Source organism: Chelonoidis abingdonii, chromosome 8 (genome assembly GCF_003597395.2).
Source record: "Chelonoidis abingdonii isolate Lonesome George chromosome 8, CheloAbing_2.0, whole genome shotgun sequence".
Lineage (NCBI taxonomy): Eukaryota > Metazoa > Chordata > Testudines > Testudinidae > Chelonoidis > Chelonoidis abingdonii.
Window position 1 is genome coordinate 82184950 of NC_133776.1, and position 24700 is coordinate 82209649.

Consider the following 24700-nt stretch of genomic DNA (forward strand, 5'->3'; position numbering starts at 1 on the left):
TTTAAATTACTTCATTGGCACACCATGCAACTGTTACCAATGTGCAAAAAGTGGACAACAGTTAGGCAGCTGGTATGCTGAAACCACAGCCTAGCATGCTGACCAATATAATCTCTTTGTTGTCACATATGATCTCTGTGAAAGAAAAGTCTGCGGGGGAAATTGTTTCAGGTTATCAACATGTTTTTTTCAACAACATTGAAATGTTTCATCTTCCTTTTATTTTACATATATATTATTGTATTATACTATATAATACAACATTTTAAAAATCAGTATGAAAAGGTGTTTCAAAAGAAAAAATTGAAATATTTTGTGCTGAAAATATACAAATAGGACATTTTAACATTGTTAGAAATTTTTCCCCTTTATTTCTCCAAAACAAAATTTCAGCAAAATTGATATGATTTCACAAAGTGTTTCTGTTTTGACAAACTGCTTTTTCTGACAGTTCCATCCAAGTTTTAATGATCATCTCTAGTCTCAATGTTTCCTTGTGTCCCCCCTTCTCTGTCTGTCTCCACCTGTTGCCTCTTGTCTTGTACTTAAATTATGGACTTATTTAAGGAAGGGACTATCATTTTCTTCTGTTTGTACAGTGCCTAGCACAATGGGATCCAGGTCCATGGCTGTGGCTGCTGGTGTACAGTAGTAAAAATTAATAATAGTGGACAAAACTCTTGTTTCTCTGCCAGGTGCAGTATATAAAGTATCCACCCAAAATAAGGGCATTACAGTGATTGGTATTCCCTGTCTGTGTTTAGCATGACTGTTCTTTTCTGTTCCAGAGGCAGTGCTATATGGCTTAATGGTATCTCTGTCATTCTTGTTTGTGTGTTCATCGTTGGATGTATTAGATTTTACTTGGTTGTTGTCAGTGAACTGCGTTGCAATTATCACTGCAGGATATAGATATATACTAATACAAGAACTAGAGGTCACCAAATGAAATTAATAGGCAGCAGGTTTAAAACAAATAAAAGGAAGTTCTTCACGCAGCGCACAGTCAACTTGTGGAACTCCTTGCCTGAGGAGGTTGTAAAGGCGAGGACTATAACAGCATTTAAAAGAGAACTGGATAAATTCATGGAGGCTAAGTCCATAAATGGCTATTAGCCAGGATGGGTAAGAAATGGTGTCACTAGCCAATATAAGAAAGAAGAGATGGATGGCAGAAGAGAGATCAATTGATCATTGCCTGTTAGCTTCACTCCCTCTGGGGCACCTGGCACTGGCCACTGTCGGTAGACAGGATACTGGGCTAGATGGACCTTTGGTCTGACCCAGTATGGCCTTTCTTATGTTATATTGCACTCTGTAACTGGGTGGCTCAGCTGTGTTTTTGTTTTAACCATGTTACTGCTGTACTTTTATGAGCTATCCTGTCATATTGTATTGCTGCACTCCGCCTGTTCGTTTTATTGTACTGTGCGGCTCTATGGTATTTGATTACACCTTATTTTAATACTGTGATGTGCTGTGCTGTTGTATTCCATTGCATTGTTCTGTCCTGCTGTGTTCTCCTGCGTCTCGCAGCGCTATTGTGTAGAATTAAGCTGCCTTGCTGTATTGTGCCTCGCAGTTTTAGAAATAACCCCAAACTGCTCGCTGTGCTGTTGTGACCCCTTTTCAGCCCACTCTGCGCTGCTGCTAATTGGTAATGCACTTTAGCCACAGCCCCTGAGACTGTCCCCAGCCCGGCCTCTGCGGAGTCCCATTCAGCATCAACCACCTTGTTTGCCGCCGTTAGACCCCGCCCCTTTGGGCAAGCTGATCTGCATAGCCTCGCCCAGGTGGGCTGCTTCTATCCAATGGGAAGCCGTGCCTCTCTGTGGGGGCGGAGTCTCGGGGTGGAACTTCTCTTCTCGTGGGTCCCTTCAGGGTAGGAGGGTGGGTGAGTGCGTGGGTGGATGACTGATGTGGTGGTGGGTGTTGCAGCTGATTTCATCAACCGTGGGGCCCCTGGCCAATCTGTGGGGCTGTCTGGGACAGAGCAGAACAGCCCTGACTTGCTCAGGAGCCCGCGCCAGGGTCGCTGCGGCTGGGAAGCAGGTAAAATGGGACATGTTTGCCTGGCGCCTGATGTCTTTTGGTCCTTGCCTGTCTCATGGGTAGGGCAGTTAATTGCCTATTGATCATCTCTGTGTATGAGCTGCCTCGTCTTGTCCGTGCTGCCCACCCAGCTTGCCGGGGCGTCGGAAGTTACTCTGCAACTCTAGATTGCTAAACAATCAGCGAATGCCCCCGATCCGTAGCGGCTGTAATCGATATGTGGCACCCTAAATGTACTCATCTGTCTGGGCTGGGTGTGTCCATCCAGGCCCGTGGGTTGCTTTCACTCTGGCTGGGTTTCTCCGGCATGAGGAGGTCTCGGGCTGGTTCAGGCTGCAGAGTCGCTGTGCTGTGTACATGCCTGGGCATATCCCAGCTTGCTGGAGCATCCCGTGCACTTTCCCGTTCGTGTTTCAGGGGAGGGAGAGGCTCCAGTGGGCGAGCCTGTCTGTCTCAGCTAGACATCTTTGTAGGGAGAAAGGAAGCGGGCTGCCAGGAAGGATCGGTCTTTTTATTAGCTTTTCCTTGTAAGTTTCCGCGCTCGGAGTCAAGGTTACGATTGTCCGGTACCAAGCTGCAAAGCAGCGCCCTCAGTTTCTTCCCGGGAGAGAGAGGGTAACGGATCTGCACTAGCGGTGCGAAGGGTCCGGAGAGGAAGGAAACTGGTACTGACACGTGGTGAGCGGGCAAGTCTGGACTTGCTGCAGGTAGAATCTCTAGCCATAGCTCAGCCTCCCACTCCCCGCAGATGGGATTTCATCTGATCGCTTTACAAACGGTCCAGATATTTTGATCCCTGCAAACGCAGACTTTGGAATAAGCCGTGGAATACTTTGCCTGCATGCCAAAGAGTTACTGGTAGGTGACACCACTGTAGTCTGGAAGGGCACGCTGCAAGTCCCGACACTTTAAGCGATTGCGGGGGTGGCAGGCCTGATTATAAAACACAGCAGACACCAAAGTGTTCAGAGCACTGAGCTGTAGATTCCAAGGCTAAGATTGCAGCCAACGATAAATATGAGTGAAGATTACAAATGAATAATCTTATTGGTTATTTATGATAAACTATGCTATTGAGCTTAGTGTTAGCATCAGCAAATATTGAGTACGAGCAACTTTTTCCATTATTGTAATTATTTATATTAAAGTTTAATAAATAATGAGCTAGCAGTTGATACAGTAGTTGATAATGATTTCTTTAGTTCTTAAAAATGCATTTCCTGAGCACTGTGTGTATAATATTTATGGTATCTATGGGTGTGCTCTTCATCTGTAAATATTTTAAATACTTCTATCTAGCAACTGACTAAGCATTTTTATGTACATTTGGAGTAATTCTTAGTAAGTACAGATTAGAAATGGTTTTATTTGTAAAATTAATGATAAATGAGGCAGTAATTTTTTCCTGTGACTTGAGTATGAATGACAGGTTGTCAGTGGTATGATGTGTTAGACAGTAGAGAACCAAAATTGTTACAATAATCAAGAAACTGGCCAGTTAATAATGGATAGGTCAAGGGAGAAAACAGACAAAAAAGAGGCCAAGATTTTCAAAAGATACCAGTGATTTTGAGAAGTCAGCTTGAGACACTCTAAAAAGGCCTGGTTTTTAGAAGATGGATGCTTAGATTGGTCATCCAAAAATTTGAGGCACTGAAAAATACTCAAACAACCCCCAACACAGACTAGTCACATTTGGAAATCTTGACCCCAGTGTATAATTATGTATATAAAACATATATATAGTGTATATGAAAATTATACATATTATGTCCATGATCCTGCAAACATTTATGCACAAGACAAACTGTATGTACACGAGCAGTCCCATTGATTTCAAGGTCTCAACTGCATCTCTTTCTTTCCTATATTGTTTGTCATCTTAAGTCTCGAGCCTGCATTGTGATTTGCTAACATGGCTCTCTGCACTCCTGGGGAATCTCACTGAATTAAACAGAACTTCACATGGTGCGGAGTTCTGTGTTAATCAGATCCCGATGCATGATTGGGGCTTCAGATTGTAAACTCCTTTGGGGATGATATAGGTCTTCCTATGTGTTTGAATGGGCATCTCACATGCCGTGAGCACTACAGGAATCCAAGTAAAAGTACAGTAATTCCTGCATTGGGTATTATTACTGTATTTAAAGTCTCGTTTTATTTGCTGTTAGGACAAATTGAAAGACATAAACAAAAGTCTAAAATGAACATTATGACAAGAGTCGGAACATAAAAAAATTGTCATAATGTCAGAGAGGTGTAAAATCAGCACAGTGCACACTCCCCTTTTGACATTGGGGTGTTTTTTTCTAAAAACAACCAGAAAACAAGCTCAGAGTTTTGAAGTAGGGCACATTACACACTTATTGGACTTTTTGTGACTTGGGGAAAGTCTACAAGTTCACTGAAAAACATGTTTATTTCCAAACCAGGCTAAAAGATTCAACCATTTCTTACTTGTGATGAGCAATACCTTATTCTGCAAGTAACCCTGTTAAAATCAGTGGGACTGTTTACAAAGTAAGGTACAACTTGATGTGGGTAAAGATAGAAGAATCTGGCTCAGAGAATCTTATATATTAAGCACAATATAGTATCAAGAAATGCTTGCAGAACAAAATGAATAGTATTGAATGAATGGGGAACAGAGGATATTGGCACTAAAGGCATGGACTTGACTTAATATGAGGGTAAAATGCTAGACATGCAGGAGTATTTTCCAGGTTAATAATTTGGGATTTAAAAAAAATCCTTTTCTCCTGGTGCGTTTATTTAACATTGTCATTCTTTCTTTTTTAAAGCAACATATAAACCACATGATGGCATTTAATCTGGCTGACCTGTTTTCCACTGCCCAATTCTACCAGCTGCCAACTTCAGATATTCAGTAAGTGTTTTATAGCAATTTTTCCCATTCTGGTATACCTCTACCTCGATATAACACGACCCAATATAACACAAATTCGGATATAATGTGATAAAGCAGTGCTCGGGGGGGTGGGGGGGCAAGGCTGCACACTTTGGTGGATCAAAGCACGTTCGATATAACGCGGTTTCACCTATAACGTGGTAAGATTTTTTGGCTCCTGAGGACAGCGTTATATCGAGGTAGAGGTATATATTGCAAGTAGTGCTGTATGGTACCAGTAAAGACTAAGTAAATCTTCAAAGATCCCTTAACTCTAATATGTTGACCTGATAATCCAGTAATGCTAAACCTGATGCCACTGTCATGGTCCATTGAAATCCCTTTGCCACTTTGAAAATGTAGACAGAAATATCCATTAGGAACAGCAGGAGCCATCTCAAAAGATGGCAAGTGTTTATCAAACAAATATAAATGTTCTTCACTGTGTAAAGATTGTAGGTCAGACTAGGTTATAAACCAAAAAAAGCACCCTCGAATTTCAGGGATCTTCCTGAAAAGAATTTGAGTGTTGCTATCAGTTCCTGGATTTTTATTTGAATTCAATGCTTTGGATATTTGTAAATCAAGCAGCTACTGGGGAAAAACAAATAAATCAAAAACTCAACAGTTTTCAATTGAATGTGAAGTCTGACCAATGTTCCAGGAAAGTGCAAGTTAGGTAGGGCCTAATCCAAACACTCCCATTAACTTCAATGGGCTTTTTATCAGGGCCTCAGTATGTAGTTGTAGATCTGTATGCTACAAGGTGCCAGTCTATCTTGTTAAGACCTCTGTGAAATATCCTATTGTCTAGTTAAAAGGCTAGGCTGGGAGTGGTCTTTGCATGAGCACACAGTGGTGGAGTGCAAAAATGAAGCTTCCTCCCCCTTTTGCAGCTACCTAAGGGCCTCCTATACCAGCAGTCTCTGCAGTCCCTGTGCTCTGGGGAGTGCAGGGACTTGTGCTTCCCCTGAGAAGCATGATGCTATAAGAGAAGGGTCAGGATGAGGCATGGTCATGGGCCAGCCTCGCATCTGCACTGGCCTGAAGAGTATGGCTGGGGCGTCTGGGCGACAATCAGATTCATCCACTGCAGTCACCGAGCCATCCCTCAGAGGTTGTGTCTCCTGACATACAATCTCGCTGATGCTGCCCTGCTCCACCCTCTCCACAGGGACCTGGCATAAATGCCGTAGCCTAACCCAGTGGGATAAGAATGGTGGAACTCCAGAAAACAGGATGTTTACCAAAACTATGGTATTCTACACTAATGGTCCAAACCACTCCATCTTACAATAGTTCTAGTGCAGTATTTTGGTTGGGTATTATACGTACAAGGAAGTGTTTAAATAGGGGAAAGCTGTTTTCACTGAGATTTTTAACAAATCATGAAATCATTTTGATTCAATAATTTAACAGATTTTATACACCAAGTTCATAGATTCCCCTTAACACAGAACAATGACTGTAGATTGTTTCCCTATAAAATCAATGAGCAGGCTGATACTGTGAGATGTGTAGGTCCCTCTCCGGAAAATGAGATCTTATTCTGGCAGTTGCCTCGAGGTTCTGTACAGCTTCTGCAGAGGTGGGAGAATTTCTCATTTTAACCTAATTGGGACCAGATATTTTAACCACTTACTAGAATCTCAAAGTGGCTTTCTATTGAGGGCGCTCATAAAGTCATAGAGTTTACGACCGCCAGTTCATCTAGTCTGACCTCCTGCGTATCACAGGTCGTCAGCACCCCCAAACTAAATCCAGCAATCAGAACTAGACCCAAGTATCGCATCTCACAGGAGACTGGACTATTATGTGTCACAAGCAGAGAATAGGAGGAACTGAGGTGACTCACACCAGAAGTTCAATAAAGCTTTCAATGTCCATGTATTGCTAAATCGGAGTGAGGACCAAGGAGCCATAGATACAAAGGATAGAGAAGATTATGTAGGATAAAACTGTATTTGGGAGGCCTACTCCCCACATCATTCCTATTATTGTCTCACCTTGCCTATTCTTTTTTATTACTATTTATTGTTTGTATTAGGATGGCACCCACCAAGAATAAGGTCCCAATTGTTCTTAAGACACCCTAGAGAATGGTACCTTTCCACTTCACTTGGGAATTTGCTCTTGTTCCGTTTGTTTTTATTCATAGATATGGGCCCAAATCAAAGCCTCCATTCCAAATTCCCTATCTGGGTCCATCTCTGAACGTTTTACCTCTACAATGGACAGACGCTAAACCATGGATCTGAACAGTGCTGAACTTGAGGCTTCAAATGTTGAGCTTATCCAAAGTTCAGGGTGTTTGGAGTCAGCCTATTATGGAGACAAATTTCAGATATGAACTTGGATTCAAATCTGTGATTGGTTTATATTTGGGAGGATGATTCAGGCCCATTTCTATTTTTTCCTAACGGAAATGGGCCCTAACTAGACATAAATACTGAGCATAAACATTTCCTCCTTTAGCTTCAGCCTATAGCTCCCTGACCACCATCTTCTGAGACTATGACAAACTCTCTTTATTTACTCCATAGTGTCAGTATCCTTGAAGCTATTTATGGACTGTGATCTCATCCCTCCTGCGATCTTTGCTTTACTGGGCTAGATAAATTTAGCACCCTTAATTTCTCGTTGTCATATGGCTTTCTTTGCAGCTTATACTGCTCAGAGTATGTGAGTTGATAGTAATAACTAATATCTTGCTTTCTGTGCTTATCCAGTGGAGACGCCACATCAGAAGAGTCCTGATTGTTTGGATAGTGGGAAAAGCCTGTCCAATAGCCTACTCCTAAAGTGCAGTCTACTTTGCATAGGGCTCATGAGAGAGGGAGATCAGACCTGAGCAGACTGACAAGGCATAACAAGGAACATTTACTGAGGGGCCCTTTTCATTTAGAGTTTATAATGGTGGCATAGATAGAAATGGGTTATGATTGGGGGGGAAGAGAAGTGGAGAGTGCTTGTGTATCTACAGCTGTAACATCATCTTTTCCAGTATGTTCCTAGGCCCTACTGTGTGAATATTAGCAGGATGTCCTTTGACTTGTTCCTAATAAGGCCTGTGGCTGGGCTGACAAAAACTTGTGCTCCACCCATTTTTTAATTGTTTCAAGTTATAACAGTGGCTTCCTCGGAAAGCATGTTTCTCAAGCCCTTTCTGCTCTTCTTTAATGTTTAGATTCCAATGAGTAGACCTCATGAGGCAGACACGGTGTTATTAATTCTTTCCTGATTTGCTGGATGAGGTTATGAGAGAAGTGACATGAAGAGAGGCCCAGTGCTGTTTTTTGCTCTATTTCTTGTCGCCAAGGTAGGAATCCACTTGAAACAAATGAACTGAAACCTCTGCATAATGTGTTTTAATAGTTTCAGTTTGATTTCTGTTGAATTCTCTCTATGTGCTCTGCTCTCTGTAGTCTGCATTATTTGCATGGGCCAAATTCTAAATAAGTTCAGTGGGGGTGAAATCAATAGAAGTTTTGCCATTAACTTCAGTGGGCAAGGATTTCACCAAGGAATGCATGGCCAGGCTGTAAGCCTGTAGGCTAGCCTTACCTAATACCTTTGACTAGTTTTGTTTAGTTTGCAGCTGAGGATTCACATCAGTTTTGTGTCTTGTGCTAAGTTCTGGCCATGAATTCCATTTGTCGCATTAAAATCTTGGGTGGCAGCATGGTGGCCAGTAATATAAAGTGTGGCTTTAGTTCTTTGGAGAACTGTTAGTTATCCCTTGCTATGTTCTGTGTCCCATAGTATATATCCCCAGATTCCTTCTGCCCCACTGATCCAAGACTGTGTAGTTAACTTATCTTCTCTTGCACTGTTTTCACGTCAAATCACGTGAACATGAGCTCCTCTGAGTGGAGGTATTCGTCAGCTCTATACCAGCCAAGGCTCTGGATTGAAATCTGCTTTGTGTGCTCCATCCAGTTTGATGCTCTCTGCAGACCTGGATACTGCATTGGTGGTACTTTCCACTATTTCATTTATGCAGATCTTTGTGATGCTTCTAAATTAGGAAGAGTCCTACAGTTTAGCAGACCAGCATAACAAGTTATCTGGTCTGGACTATGTACTGACCTCCCTTCAGGGAAGCTGTGGACCTGGTCTTAAAAATCATCATTGATCAGTGTCCAACATGAGTTTGGAAATAACAACTGACCGCACCTCTCTTCACTTGTAAATGTCACCAAATGGCACAAGGAATGGGCAGCTCAGCTGCATGACCTACTAAAGTCCCTCCTCTGTCTCTGCTTAGCCAGTTGCACCTCATACTGCCCTTTGGGAAGAAAGCATATGGCTTTGCTCTTGCCAAAATGAGGTTTTCCTCGTGCAACACAAACATCTACTAAAGTAGTGGTCGGCAACCTATGGCCCACAGGCTGCCCATGGCCCATCAGGGTAATCTGCTGGTGGGCCACGTTTACATTGACTGTCTGCAGGCACGGCCACCTGCAGCTCCCAGTGGCCCCCCTTTGCCATTCCCGGCCAATGGGAGCCCACTACTGTACTAAAGCAAATGGGAATTGGGGGTGTGCAAGGAATGCAGGCAAATTTTCCTTCCAATGAGAAAGCTTTGCCCAGTAAAGGACACGCTTGATTCAGCTCAGGAGTGTTCTGGGACTTGTAGTAACCCCAGTTGTTTCTCTAGGTCCGAGGTGCTGCTCCAAACCCAATGGAATGCCAGGAGAGTGAGTATCTGGATGAGCACAGGAAGTGCATTCCTTGCAGGGAGTGTGGCCCAGGATGGGAGCTTTCCAAGGTAATTTGGCTGCTCTGGGATGAACCTGGATTGTTGGTACTGGTGGTACGAGGTGAATCCTCTGCTAGCCTTTAGTAGAAGGATAGTATTAGAGCTTTCTCTGTTATGGATGTCCGTGCCTTTAAAAAGAACAGAGCTTTATTGGCAAGGGACGTTAGACTATTCCATTGATCATGATAAGTGATGCAGGGATGAGAATAGGAGAATGGGAAGATGGAAGTACCAATAAGTAAGGAGAGGTTTCAAATTGGTGTAGCTTATTATGTGAACACCAAGGAAAGTCCATCATCTCCAGCTCCCAGGGGAAGTAAAAAATCCCTCTGGCAGATAACTCCAGTATCCTGGTCAGAGCTATGCAATGTCTCATAGACTCATAGACTTTTAGGCCAGAAGGGACCATCGTGATCATCTAGTCTGACTTCCTGCACATTTCAGGTCACAGAACGTTGTCTACTCTTGAAATAGAGCCCCTAACCTGTCCTTGTGCGGGTCATTGGCAGCAGGTATCCACCTGGGACCTCTGGCTTTATAAATGAGCTTCTATGCCTAAGCTAAGAGACCTAGTTCTGTTCATCAAGACTATAGACTCATCAACCTCTATATGTGATCCACTCACCACCAGAAGAGGACAGAGCACCATATTTAATGGGTGTGATTTACACATTCCACTGTGGTTAGTGAGTTTGCTATGTATAGCCTTGACTAGCTCAGGCTCGTACTGTTTGATCCCAGCTGTCAGCAAACCCTCTTCTCCCCCGAGGACACAGCATTACACCAGCATCCCCCTGGCAGTAAAACAAGTTCTGGTGATTGAGGCAATGTGTGAGCTATTGCTGAATGCAGAATGGCTGCCTCATTTGTTTCCTGCTATCCAGTGCAGTTCAAAGATGTGAGATGCCCAGAGTGTGAAAGGCAACTGAGAATTCTCTCACTGAAGAGAAGCCATCTGCCTCTAGAGAATAGAACAGCTTCTTCCCTTTGTGGTATCTTTGGATCTGATGCCATTTCTTTGTCTCAGTCACGGACCTGCGCTTGTCTCTTGCAGGAATGTGGCTATGGTGAAGGAAGGGATGCCCACTGCACTGCTTGCCCTCCAAGAAGGTTTAAGGACAGCTGGGGGTTCCATGGTTGCAAACCTTGTCTTTCCTGCCCCCTCATCAACCGTGTCCAGAAATCCAACTGCACTACCACTTCCAATGCAGCCTGTGGGGAATGTCTGCCAGGGTGAGTACTGCTGGCAGCTGGAACATCAGAAGCAGACACACGTGGGAGGGAGTAGGGTGGTGCTGTTCAAAGAGATGATATATACAATTCCCTTATATCTTGTCCTGTTGTTAGAGCATTCTCCACTTACTTTTTGGCAGGTTTTACAGTAAAACCCGGATTGGCGGGCTGCAGGATCTGGAATGTATCCCCTGCACAAAGCAGACTCCTTCCTCTGAGCCTCAGTGTACGTAGCCAGCAGCACTCCAACCTGTTGTCTTTCACTGTGTAACATGTCATGTCACAGGGAATGCGATGAGCCCTGCAGGATTAACAGGAGGTGGGAGGAGTGGTGGAGTGGAGACGGCCAGTGATGCATGTAATTCAATATCACCTATCGCCGACAGTGGCCACTGTTACATGCTTCAGATAAAGGCATAAACCCCCATAGTGTAACGAAGGGCAGGTCTGCACTTAAAACACTGAATTAGCACAGCTGTGCAGCTGTAGTACTTTAATGAGGATGCTCTAAACTGATGGGAAAGAACTCTCCCTTCAATTTAGTTAATCCACCTCTGTGAGAGGCGGTAGCTGTGTAGGCGGGAGAAGCGTGTCTACACCGATGCTTAGTTCGGTATAATTATGTTGCTTGGGGTATGGTTTTTTTAGGCCCTTGACTGACGTAGTTATACCAAAGTAATTCTGTAGTGTGCAAAGGAAAATTCCCTCCTGACCCCCACTGCTGATCATCTTTTCCCTGAAACATGAAGATTTGAGACTTTTTGTTGTTTCTGTCCTCTTGAGCGTCCTTGCAGAGGCTGTGCTTATTTATTTAAATGTCTAGTCCTTGTTTTGAAGTTTATTACACTAGCTGAGACAGAAGAATTCTGTCCCAATGAGTTCTGATCAAGGAAGTACTGACAGTGTATATCTGGAGGGGAGGGGCAGGTGGGCCCAGCAGTGCCATGATATGTGGTCAGACACAGCAGCTCAGCCATTTTCTATCCTGTAATATTTTGTTATTTCCATTGTTAAAAATCAAGAAAAATCAGCCCCATCACTTCTCAATCATTCGGCAGCTGGTGGTGGTGTTTCTCAGTCTACTTGAGTCCAGTTGGTAGTTCTGCCACTGAGTCATACTGACTGTGGACAAGTCACTTAAGCTGCTTGTGTCTCAGTTTCTCCATCTGTAAACTGGAGCTAAAAATACTGTGCTGCTGGATGGCACTAGATTATTATGTTCAGTTTTCAAAAGGGGTTTAGGAGCCTAATTCCCACTGACTTAGATTCCTTAGAGTAATAGGAGGTGGGAGGAGTTGTGGAGCGGAGCAGGCCAGTGATGCATGTAATTCAGTATCCCCTGTCTCTGACAGTGACCACCTAGGAGTGACTTAGGTGTCTAAGTCCATTAACTTTCTTTGTCAGTGGGAATTAGGTTCCTAAGCCCCTTAGGCAGTGTTCCCTCTAATTTTTCCCACCTATATGCAGAATGAATTTTGTTATATGCGCCGTGCTGCCCCGGCTGCAGCTGCATCTGGGCCGGGCCACCCTGGACAGGTTCAGGCCGTGGTAGGGACACCCAGCCACCGTAGGTCTGGGTTGTGGCATAGTTGGGGCTGGGGGGCCGCCCTGCCATGGTAGGTTGGGGGCCAGGCTAGGTTGGGGCGCCCCTCCCGGCAGCAGTAGGTCCCTGGGCAGGTTCCCTGAGTGCCTATGCGGTGCTAAATAGGATGCTGCATGGCCATGCAGCCACGCAGCTTACAGGGAACTTAGCCCTTAGATGCTTTTAATTTCTATGTTGAGATCTCTTGTCCTAAGGGACATCTGTGTGTATGTGTTTAATATCCTTGTAACTGGTCATGTACTAATCACTCCAGGCTGGATCTATGCTGCCCTGGTCCTGTCTGCTTTCTTCTCTGTAGCATCCTGCAATGCACCATGTGCTGATGGGACTCTGACCTCTTTCTTTGGCTGGTATGTTTGCAGGCAGCTCCAGGACTAGCCTGGTGAAGATAACGATCCCCACAGTAGCTCCCCAGGACACCGCCCTCCTAGTGCTAACCAGCAGTGCGCTAGTCATCATTGTGTTGGTGCTGCTGGCACTCGCCATCATCTGCTGCAAGCGCTTCTGGAAGAGCCAGTGTCAGCGAGGTGAGTGAATGCAACGCAGCATCCCTCTGGTCCTCCTTCCCCTGCCCCTTCTTCCCTAGAGATAGCAGGGAAGAGGAGGAGGATGTAAGGGCTCAGATTCAAACAGAGTGCCAGATGGGGCCAGCGAGGTTGTCACTTTTGAGGTTAGTGCTTTCTTTTCAATGGTTTTCCCAGGTTGGGTTAAGACTGAGGAGATTTTGGCAGTTGTGGAGGTGAGGGGGCCGGGACTGGAGCAGCAGAGGATGAAGCAATTAAGGAGATGAGGAAAACAGTAAGGAGGAGTAGGTTAGAGAGACACAACTGAGGTGCATTGGCACAGCTGCGTGGGGAACAGTGCTCAGCGCTAGCCCTCTCCATGCCAGGCAGTGAGGTCTGATTGCTCCTGAATTTTACAGTCACCAAATAAATAGCCATACTAGATGGCCTAGTGCATTCTGGGAAAACAAGCCAGGTCTTTGCTGATATCAGTTGCTCTTTATCCTTTAAAGTGTTTCTGAGGACCCAGAATTTCTCGGCCCAGAGGGTGATGTTCCAGGCCTCAGCCATGCCAAGCAGGTTTCCCTGTGAGGAACAGATGTCTAGTTCCTGCTGCTTGGGTGTGAAGAACCTGAGCCCTTGCTCTTGGCAAGCAGAAGGTAACTTCTCTCATTGTTTTGCTGCTTTAGCTTGGGTCTGGGGGGAAGGGCAGGCTGGGTCATGACCCCCCCCCCCACCCTAATGTCTGCTCAGTTTCCATTCCTCAGGCAGGAGGGAGCACCCTATGCGGGGGGGAGGTGTCAAAATTGCTGCTGCCTTGAGGCTTACTGCCCCTGTGGTCAGACACTGGCATAATTGAGGTGGATGGAGCACAGTGCCACTAGGAAACTTCCTCTGGGTGAAAGGTGGACGCCTGGGGAGGATTCTGAACTCAGAAGATGTTGCACTGGGGCTGGGAACATGTAGGTTCCACTCCTCCAGCTTCAGGTCTTTCCTAGGGATGTGTGGGTTGGGGAGGAGAGAGTGCTTGGCAGTTGCAGTGGGGGTGACCCTGGAGGGCTGGTGATCGACTCCTGGAAGAGCGAGGAGCCTTGCTTTGCTCAGCAGTGCTCACTGCCACCTTGCGGACAAAAGGCACCGAGTAGCCCTGTCCTGTCTGTTTCTCTGCAGCTGGAGACAGGCAGTGGCAGTGCAGTGCCCCATGGGAGATGGGGTTTTTAAGGAGTGGCTAACTGGAGGGAGTCCAGTCCCCGGCAGGTGGAGAGGCTATTGGAAGGGGAACCCACATACTTTTAAGCCATGGGGTTTCTAGTTCCAGGTCCTGTTGAACCAGTTCAGTTAATTTCGAACGGTGAAGCCATAGGCCTGCAGATTCCGGCTCTCCAGCCCAATTTGGAAGAGATTGCTGTCAGCCCCAATCCCAAATCCCAGCTGGTGAGGAGCGTCTTGGAGACCCAACCCCTGATAAGGAACTCAGGGTCCAGCAACTTTTCTGCAGGGGGCCCATCATCCTCAGATGCCAGGCAGGGCACAGCTGGGTTCACAGAGGCCTCGACTCCCCTCTCATCATGTGCTTCGGAGATGCAGCCTAGGTGGCCCCATGCCCCGGTAGAATGCACGGAGCTAGACCTGCAGAAGTTTTCCACCCAGGCCGAGTTCATGGGCACCAAAAGCCAGGAGGATGCAGAGAAACAGGTGGCTCAGAGCATCTGGAGACATACAGATGAACTAACCCTTGAAGTTCCCCTGTTTGGTGCACCACTGATAACACAAAGTGAACTTGTTCTGGAGGCTGTCAGGGGATCGTCCTCATCCTTCCAAATTCCCATTGCTGAAAGCAGGGAGCAGCCTGTAAGTACTTCCCGTCTCGCCTGCATCTATATAATAACAGCTACTATGGGGCTCACACAGGGAGGGACAGGATAGCAGAGGAGCTGAGGGTACAAAACCTTTCACTTCTGAGCAGGTTCAGATCCAGCACTGGCTGGTAGTAACTGTCCAAAAGTCATCACCATCTGCTGTTCAGCGAGCTGTGAGGTGTGAGTTTGGGAAGGGACACAGCCCAGTTCCCATTGGCCAGGGTAGAACATAACACATCCACCACTTCCACCATTAAATGAACTGGTGTTGAGATCCCAAGGAAAGCTGCCAGTTGTGGTGCTTTTTTGTTTGCAGGAAACTGGGCTAAGACCCACCAACTTGTCTAAGGGCCCCCAAAGAGCTATCAGATGGTTGCAACTAGCAATCTGGGCTAGGTTCAGATACCCAGCCTGGCAAAAGGGCAAAGTCCAAGCACGTCCTTAACTCAGCAGGATCTGTGCACTTCACCTGATCCCTGCATCACCCATGAATCATCTTTGCATGTTTGCCAGTTTGGGAAACTGACCCGGTGGTGAATGACTCTGCTTCCCAGTCCCCTGAGCCATCTGGTCTCCTCACCAGTTTGTGACGGATTAGTGATTAACATAAGTCTAAAAAATGTCTAGTGGGTAATTAACTTATTAGCTTAGGTTCAAGTACTTGTTTATTGAGATGGGGAGATGGAGATCTTAATAGGGTTGCTGCCCTAACTGAGTGGTGATGTATGGATGGATTGGAAATATCCAGGCCATTACTAGTACCTGACAGGTCCTGTGGGTGGAGCACTGCCAAGTTCCACATGTGATTGTTGCTCATTCTCTGATGAATCTCCCCAATCCTTGGGCGTCTTTGTCTTAGCAGATGAATGATGTCCTGAGCCTTGTGAGTGAGATTAGCAGCGTCACACAAGGTGAGTGGATGTCAGGGCAGCATTTTTCAGTCATGTCCTTGCTCCCCAAGGGTTTAGGTGGAGGCAGACCACCTATAGAACCCCAGCCTGGCCAGTGTCATCCTGACAGTTGATATAGAGATCTGTGGATGACCCTCTTTCACTGGGCCTGTGGCATTAATGTAGGGAATAGTTAAGCCGTTCTGTGACACACCTTGGAATGTGAGTGGAGTGGAGCATAGGCACCTAGTTTACCTGTATTAACAGTGAGGATAATAGGTGCAGACTCTGTGGGTGCCCTGGGGCTGGAGCACCCATGGGGGAAAAATGGTGGGTGCTGAGCACCTACTGGCAGCCCCTTATCAGCTCCCCTTTCCCATTCCCAGCAACTCCCGCCCGCCGATGGGCCCTGCCATCAATGCCTCCCTCCCACTCGTCACGAACAGCTGTTTCGCCACATGCAGGGAGGCTGGGAGGGAGGGGGAAGAGTGGGGAAGCATGCACTCGGGGGAGGAGGCAGAACTGTGTGGGAAGTGGTGGGGCAGGGGTGGCGCAGAGGTGAGAAGATGCGGGGTGGGGCCTTGGGGGAAGGGTGAGTGGGGGCTGGGCCTGTGGCAGAGCTGGAGGTTGAGCACCCCTGGCAGTTGAAAAGTTGGCGCCTGTGGTGAGGATTAAGCTCCCCTGGGGCTGAGAGCCAGGTTCCATAGGCTAAGCACTGAAAAGAAATACACTGGTGCCCTGTGGCAAAAGTTCCCTCTGTGGTGAGGCCAGGCAGAGGGTGATGTTGCAGCTGCTCATCAGATGGATGGGGGCAGGGGCCGTGGTATGGGCCTCACTGCCTTATTTGCAGGACACCCTTCCCTTGCTGGGTAGACAGGCTCTCACCTCCCTTTTTTTGCCATCCCCAGGACTTCCCATAGTACAGCTCCCCCACTCCTTGGTGCTCTCGCTCGGCTTCCAGTTGGATCCTTGCTTGTCTGGTCTCAAGAATTTCAGCCACGTGGGGGTGGCGCTGGGGGTCCCATCCCATCTGGTGAGCAGGATGTCTGGATTCAAGCAGCTTGTCGCACACCTCGCCTCCTCAGGAGACACAGTCACTGTTCCTGCCCTGGCCCGGGTCCTACAGCAACTCCAGCGCTTCGATGCCTTGCTCCTACTCTGCGATCATTTCATTCTGAGCCGGGCCCAGGGCTGCCAACACTAGGAGAAACACACATTGCTGCCTCAGCACATATAGGGAGGGGTAACTCCTGGCATAGTTTTGGCTGGGTGAACCTGGCAGTAATGCAGCTGCATGGTTTCCTACCCACTCTTGTGGGTTGTGTGGAGGTGGCCTTTGAAAGTTGGGGGTAGAACCACAGTAGAATGATGAGTCTGTGAATGCTCACTGAGTAAGCTTTTCTCTCAACCATTGTTTGAGTCCCACCTTGTGCTGGTGATGGTTGGCAGATACATGTGCTACCTCCAAACACCACCTTTCTTCGTACATGTTTATATTGACGCCCAGAGACCTTGTGGCCCTCATGGTCACCATGCATGGCTACAGGGCCATTTGCCTCCATGGGCAGGTGTGGATTTATAGTGGACCCTCGAAGCACACAGTGTTGCCTTGAATCACATCTCAGCTGTAATGATTGAACTCATTGTGTGAAGGGCTAGGTGGGGGTGGGGTATGAAAATATCCCCCAACTCTAAGAGGGAGCTTAGAGGGTCTGGACCCTTTGTGTTGGATTTCTCCCCTTCAGCTGATTGTCTTCCTCTTAGATGCCTGATCATCATTTGTTCTCTCCCCAGCCCCCCCTCCCACACTTTTTAGAGGTGGCCTTCTCCATTTGGCAGACATTACATTTTGCTGGCTTTCTGCTCAGCTTTCTGCTGTGGCTGCCTTTTTGTTTACTTCTCCTTTTGTGCGCCGACGAGGGGACCTGTTCTTGGAGAAGGATTGTTTAGCTGCCACTCCTTTTTTTTTTTTTTTTTTTTTGCTGGGGAGAAGGGACTTATGCGCTGAATTTCTGTGTGCCATACCAAAATAGCGGTGTGTTTAATTGTATTTCCTGGCTGTGGAATGCAACCCTTTTCGTAAAGGGATATTTCGAATTGAGAGTCAAGATTTTTTTAAGCATGGTGAAATTTGCATCAATGCAGATGCCAGTGTACTTGTTGCATTTCCCAGTCTTCTTCTAAGCACCTCTGCTCCCTTGCCTGAAGGAGCTTGCTATCTGGCTCCTCTGTGCTGATGTTTGGAGGACAGCACAGCACATATTCTGCTCTTCTGCACATCTGAAGTTTTAAGAACACGTGACCCAAACAAAACCCTTGTGGGACTCTGGATGTGTAACCCAGGGTAAGGGTCTCCCCTCCATTGCCCCTCCTGTGAGCACCATGGGTCTCATCTTCTAAACACTAAATGGAGACCACTTGGCCTGGATGGTGCCCCTTTGAAGTGCAGACTGAAGGATGGCTTGGTTTTCAACTCATCCGGTGCCCAATTCTCTTGCTGTAGGATGCAGGCCATTCCCATTGGCTTCTGCAGGAGGTGCTTCTCTCCTATGCTGGGAAAACAGAGCCTGTGGGGTTTAGTATGTTACGTAGCCACAACAAAATAAACTCAGTATAATAATGGCGGGTGTCTCAATGGCACAACCACTCTATCCCCTTGCCATGTTAATTAAAAACTGAAAGGATGGAACCCCTCCAGAACTAATTATGCCAAGTTCATAATGGGAAATGCTGGATGAAACACCATGGAGTAGTCTCAAAAGAGTATTTTCTCACTGCTAGTGTAATGTACTGCCAGGTGCATAACGCCCCCTACTAGAATTAATCAGACCTTTGTGTGGTCAGATTCTGATTATTAACCTGGCTAAATACTACTCCCAGGTAATGAGGGTTGCCATTTGCCTGCAAGAGGCTTCTGTTGGAAGAGCATCTCAGTACCAGGTGTATTTGATTTGGCTGAATGATTCCGGTGTCCGGAGGTTTGTGTCCTGGCCACTTTATGCTGCCTGTCAAAGTAATCATACCATGAGTGGTGCAGTGGCTTTATTGTAAAATAATGTGTTGTTCAGACTAAAGATGACCTCATTTTCTGAGAATGGTGGTTCCATAGGGATGCGGTCTTCTGTCTTTAATTTTCTCTAGGAGGATTTGTCAGAGTTTGCCATGATTTGGCTGTGTTAGACTTCCTGAAGTTCCTGGAACTGGTGGCTGCAGGTTTTTGTGCTATTTTCTCAAAGCTGCCACCAGCTTCTCTTCTTACTGTGCATTAAGCAGGAGCAGGTTACACTTTGAACTGCTACCTGGCAAATTGGATTGGTCGGGGGAAGTTGCAGAATATGAAACAATCTAAGTCTCCTGTAAGGCTCTAGAAATCCTGCCACTGGGTCGCTTCACGGACTGACAGGCAATATTAAAGTAAGGTTTTAAGTGCAGTATCGTTGTCAGGGGCAAATACTTCAGGAGAAAACATGAAACACCCCACGCCTCCTGGAGAGAGGACAGGAATCCAGCCCTGGCAATCAGCTGCAATAGTCTGTTTTGTGGTTGCAGAACACACCGACCGTCAATTCATGAGAGGACCCTAGCAATCAGGGCATGTGACGTACTCTATTATATTAATGTGTTTTTCAGCCCTGGCACTCAGCTGTGACAGATTCCTTTCATAGTGAGGTCATTTTCAGAGAGCAGCTGCTCCAGGAGGAGAGGCGTCTCCGGGAGCCTGATTGCAATCAGCACTTTGCCATGAATTCAGACAGATGGAGGCTGTCATTCAGATTCTGTAAAACACACTGTTTCACTATGTTTCGTGTTAGGTGGGATTCAGTGTGGCTCTGTTGAGTGGCTGATGACATAGGCTCCCTAAAACGCCATCTCCAGGTGGATCTTTACTTCATTTGTGGCACAACCTTGACACCTAGTGGATGGGAAAGGAGGTGCCTTTCTAATAATCTCTACTGGGTCCTTGCTCAGTCTGTGGAGCTGGCTGTTTCAAACAAGGGTGAAGAAGACTATGGCTGGCTCCATATTGCACGTGGTGACGATGTTGGGCTGCATGACATTTCCTGCGTGTGCTGTATTTCGCTGCACCTCAGCACGTAGGGATTGCTTTTTTTTGTGAAGGTTTGAGACCGATATCTGGGGCTGGCATTGGCGTTGCCCCATTTAGCCACACGTCTGTTTCACTCAACTTCACCTTTGAGTGTTCAAGTCCAATGCAGAGTTGTTAACCTCAAGAGCTCTGGGACATACTCAAGGAGTTTCACTGGTACTAGGGTCCCTAGAACAATACTGGGTGGTGAGGAGGGAGTTATGCTGAGCATACATAGTGCTGCCAAAGTGCATAGGCATAGCGTGCAAGATATCAGCCCATCTGCACCCAGTTAGCATTGTGGGCACTGTTCATCTTCCCATGAGCTTTGGGAAAAGTGAGCTGGACTGTCCTTGGTTAAACCCTTCACCTTATCCCAGCTAAGAACCATAAGCTGTTGACAGTGCTGTGCTGTCTTAATTTCATTCACATTGCCTGAGCAACAATGGTGTCCCAGGGCCCTCACTGGTACATTTGAGAACACAGTGTCCCCGCTGCTGGGTGTTCCGGAAATGTTCTGCAGTAGCTGCAGGGCTAGAGAGCAGAAAGGGTGGTGGTTTTCACTGTGTTTAGTAAACAACTCTCCAGAGTGAAAAACATATTGCTTATGCCTGTTACCAAATGGTGCTTTGCAGCCATCAAGCTATAAAGGGACAAAGCAGAAGGATGGCCTTGTGAATAAAGCATTGCACTGCAAGTCAGGAGATCTGCACATAGCTATGCCATACATGTTGAATGTGTTTGGCAGGTCACTTCACCTCTCCATTCCTGTTGCCCCACTTCTAATGTAGGGACAATAATACTCTCCTACCTCGTAGATCTCTTGTGAGGCTTAATCCATTAATGTTTACAGCCTCCTTTGAGAGCCTCAGACAGGAGACAAATGAGAATGACAGAGCTGATCTAGTAGCATAAAGCCTGGTCCCATTAAAGTCAGAGGCAAAATAATCATTAACTTCAATGAGATCAGGATTTGGCCTGTGGTACATGGTTCCTCCCTTCCCTATCCTGTGTCTCAGGCTCCCCTCTTCTCCCTTTATTTTTGTGCATTTTCCTGCCTCTATGTTTTCTGCCTTCTTTCCACTCCCCTGCCTCTTTCCCCAAATTTAAAATTTCAAACTCTTTACAGTCCAAGAAGTGCGCACTAGTCTGCACTTTTCTGATATCACTTCTGTATCCAAGCCTCAACTACTCAGCAATACGGATAGAAACATCAGCTCTTTTAACCCCAGGATCAGCTTCCATGTACGACATCCTTTGTGCACTCAGTCATGCACCTGATCTATTGTTCTGAGTCAGAGAACTTGCAAATGTCTAAATACATCTCTACCTCGATATAACGCTGTCCTTGGGAGCCAAACAATCTTACCCTGTTATAGGTGAAACCGTGTTATATTGAACTTACTTTGATCCGCTGGAGGGCGCAGCCTCGCCCCCCCAGAGCACTGCTTTACCCTGTTATAACCAAATTTGTGTTATATTGGGTGGCGTTATATCGAGGTAACGATGTATTTCTAAGACCACGGTTCTGATTAGAGAGCTGCTGGTATTGACAGTTCCAGTGCTGAGCTATTTAAAACCATTTCAGTACTAATTAACTGGCACATAAAGACTGTCTTAACAGACTGACATATATTGTGATTTCATTATTGAATCTTACGGTTGAAAGTTTGACAATAGGAAATTTATATAATCAAAACCCAGTTGGGTTCATCTGATCATAGCAATCCTGTTATCATAGCTCGAGGTGCCTGAAGTTGGCTGAGAACACAGACGGCATGGGAATGTGTAATTAGATTATAATTAATTGGTGTTTGCCTTTTATGGAGTAATTAAAGGCATGGTGTCTCCCAACAGCCAGCAGGGGGCAGTATTGCCTTGTTTAAACTCCAGTGTGCATTTCACCTGGATGGTTTGTTACTAATAGACATTGGTTTCTGTTGAACGTCTTTAAGACCTGAACCTGTTGAGGACAAAGTCAACTCATAAAGCTGGACATGATGCTTTTCCTGTCTGCTATTCACCTCTGGCAAAGTCAAGCTCAACTTGTTGCTTTTGAGATTGCCTTGCAGTAAACAGAAGTGTTGAACATTTTATCCCTTCTGAGTTAAAATGTCAGTAAATGATACCTCATTACTTGGTTACTTAACTATGCAGCACTGATTAAAAAGGTGCCTGAAATGTAAAACATCTCAGGGCAAATGCAGATCTGGGGCCAAGATGCTGATCTTTGTTATACCACCATACATTTGTAGTAATGTCACTGACTTAAGTGGCTACTCTTGATTTACTCCTATACCAGTGAAATCAGAATCTGGTCACTAGTGTGATGGATTTTCACCTGCCCTTCATGTCATCAGCTATGGGTTATTGGAATCAGTGGTAGTTCTGCCCCATGAGTTAGCTTTGCTGACTACATCAGCTCCCATTGGCTTCAGGGTGGGCACTGAGAGTGCTCAGCAGTGCCCCCACGCAGGATCCGGCCCAGTTTGAATGTAAGGCTTTTCCTGCTCCTTCATTTGTTTCAGGGGCTGCTGTGTCTGTTACTGCCCAACAGCATAATCATGTAATTAATAATAAATGAACCTCTGGAGTTACACTCTGGGAGAAAAAGCTAAACTTGAGTAAATGCTGATGATCCTTTTGTAAGTGTTGTTAACAATCAGTGATTTCTGTATGTGAGTATTGTAATGTGTGTTGCAAATTCTTGCCATTTGCTGATGTGTTGTTTGTCCTTGCTGATCTCACTGGGTAGCCTTGATGGTGAATGGGGAAAGCGCAGTGTAAAGGAATTTTTCCTCTTGGAGAATTTGGTCTAAGCGAACATGTCCTTTCCCTAGTTCAAGGTTTTTATGTCTATATTTTAAGGTGCCCTATCATTTTTAAGCTGTGTGCCATGTTTTTCAGAGGCTGATAATAATATTCATTATTAATCAAATATTAATATTCATTCAATCAAAATTCATTGACAAACTTTATTAACTTCTACCTTAGGAATGAAGCAGTTGAGATATAAGGGTCTTTGTTCAAGTAAAGCATGCAGATAAACTACTCTGAAGCACACTCTGGCTGTATACTCTAGGCCAGTCACAGTGTAGCTGTTCAGTTATGGTGTATTTAATGAAAGAGTGTTCATTAAATACAGGATGGGATTATTTTTGCCTAGTTTAACTGGATTCTAGTTACTCTTCTGCATATAGCAAATTAGGGGCCCAAGCAACCCCTTAAGCAAGTAGTTCTTGTGTGAGTCATCCCATTGGCTTCAAAGAAATTCTTTGAAGAGGATTGATAGTATGAGTAAAGGGTTGCGGGACTGGGCTTTTAATGGTTAGGAAAAATGTAACTGGAGTTCAAGGTAAGTCAATAGCAAAACTCCCTTGACTTCAGGGGGAGCAGGATTGGGCCCAAATTAATTTACTAATGCCAGAATTTTAAAGAGTGACCCACTGCTTTTGGGCGCCTAGCTTGAGATGCCTTGGATTTGATTTTCACAACTCCTTCAGAAGCCGATGGAAGCTGTGGGTATTTAACACCTCTGAAAATAAGGCCCCGGTCATCTCAGTTTGGCCACCAAAAATTGTGGCATCCACAGTCAATAGCCATTTTGAAGGTTTGGCTGCAAACCAGCGAGAGTGGTTCTTCACTTATTCTTTTTCTAAGAAAAATTTCAGCACAGTGAATGGAATGTGAAATTTCCAGATATCTGTGACTTACAGTTTCTGTTTTAATGTTGAACAAACGGGTGTGGGGAATCTCCAAAGAGTCTGAATCCTGCATTTCAGTGTAGAAAGCCAGTAATGCTGAGCAGGGATGGCTTATAATGAGTTAAAGGAAATAAAATTATTTAGCCTCTGTAAGAATTCAGTTGGGAATAACTGATTTAGAAACATGGAAATATTTCCTGGCTCAACTTCCTTTTTCTCAATCATGTCTCAGGCCCTAATTTAGGAAAGAACATAGTAAAATTCTTAAATCCATTCTTACCTTTAAGAATGTGCTTAAGTCCAATGGACTTTAATGGCATTTAAGCACATATTTTAAATACTGCCTTGAACAGAGATACTGAGCTGAATTAGCCTGAATATGCTATTACGTGAGCAGGTAGCTGCTGGGAAAGCTGTTTTAGTGCTCAGGGCACCCTTAATTCTGGTGTATTCAGGAAGATCTAATTAAAATACTAGGAGGAAGTCCTCATGGTGCTTATCCTGGTGCGTCTCATGAGGGTTTTTGTTGTTGTTGTTGTTTTCAATTGCTGTAGTCAGGGACTGTCCATGGAAATACATAGGTTTTGTATTTTTTATGGTGAATATTATTTTTGTAAAGGTTGTAAACAGGTTGTTAATATTTTTGTAAATTCATTGACATTGTAAATCAGAACTGTAGCTCTTTCCACCCCCCCGGCACCATCTGTTTTTAAAAAATCCTGTGTTTTAATGTACTAGGGAATGTTTTGGGGCTTCCCACATTCTGTCTTGGATTCAATGCCCTTGAATGTTTTTTGTATTTGTAGTTAAATAAATTTTTAAGAAGAAAATATTGGTGGTTTTCAGTGAATTTTTCCCTCCATCCTGTTTGTCTGACATATTCAGAGTAGTTTACAGAACTACAAGATGTTCCACATGTGTATCAGTTGATGGGAAAAACAAAAACAATGTGAGGAAATAAGATATGAGCACACAGAAGGGGGCAGAGTTAAGGTTCTGTGTGCAATAACTTGAGTTGAAGCTGTGGTTCTTAATCTATGAAAGTGAGACCACTTGTTTAGATATAGAGGTATAAGCACCTAACTTCAAACACTCAGTT

General features: G+C 45.4%; 1 protein-coding gene across 8 annotated transcripts; it reads left to right on the forward strand.

Annotated features, from left to right (window-relative positions):
* Positions 1 to 1875: 1875 nt before the first annotated feature.
* On the forward strand, positions 1876 to 24431 carry EDA2R (ectodysplasin A2 receptor). Of its 8 annotated transcripts, none has more exons than XM_032765893.2 (11): positions 1876 to 2759; positions 4854 to 4939; positions 8148 to 8279; positions 9621 to 9731; positions 10777 to 10955; positions 11096 to 11181; positions 12921 to 13085; positions 13574 to 13720; positions 14374 to 14912; positions 15780 to 15831; positions 16719 to 24431. In XM_032765893.2, the coding sequence occupies exons 3-11, from the start codon at positions 8232 to 8234 to the stop codon at positions 17012 to 17014; spliced, it is 1623 nt and encodes a 540-aa protein (XP_032621784.1). In that variant the 5' UTR covers positions 1876 to 2759; positions 4854 to 4939; positions 8148 to 8231; the 3' UTR covers positions 17015 to 24431. The 8 variants fall into 8 exon arrangements, with proteins under 8 accessions (XP_032621784.1, XP_032621781.1, XP_032621785.1 ...); XM_032765890.2 differs by having other exon boundaries at positions 1876 to 2052; XM_032765894.2 differs by having other exon boundaries at positions 1876 to 2052; positions 15783 to 15831.
* The last annotated feature ends 269 nt before the right edge of the window (positions 24432 to 24700 follow it).

Excerpts from the sequence above, each read along its gene's own strand:
- EDA2R (XM_032765893.2), top strand. The coding sequence starts at position 8,232 with ATGAAGAGAGGCCCAGTGCTGTTTTTTGCTCTATTTCTTGTCGCCAAG. Across the intron at positions 9,732-10,776 it reads CAGGATGGGAGCTTTCCAAG|GAATGTGGCTATGGTGAAGG; the intron begins GTAATTTGGCTG and ends TGTCTCTTGCAG. Across the intron at positions 10,956-11,095 it reads TGTGGGGAATGTCTGCCAGG|GTTTTACAGTAAAACCCGGA; the intron begins GTGAGTACTGCT and ends ACTTTTTGGCAG.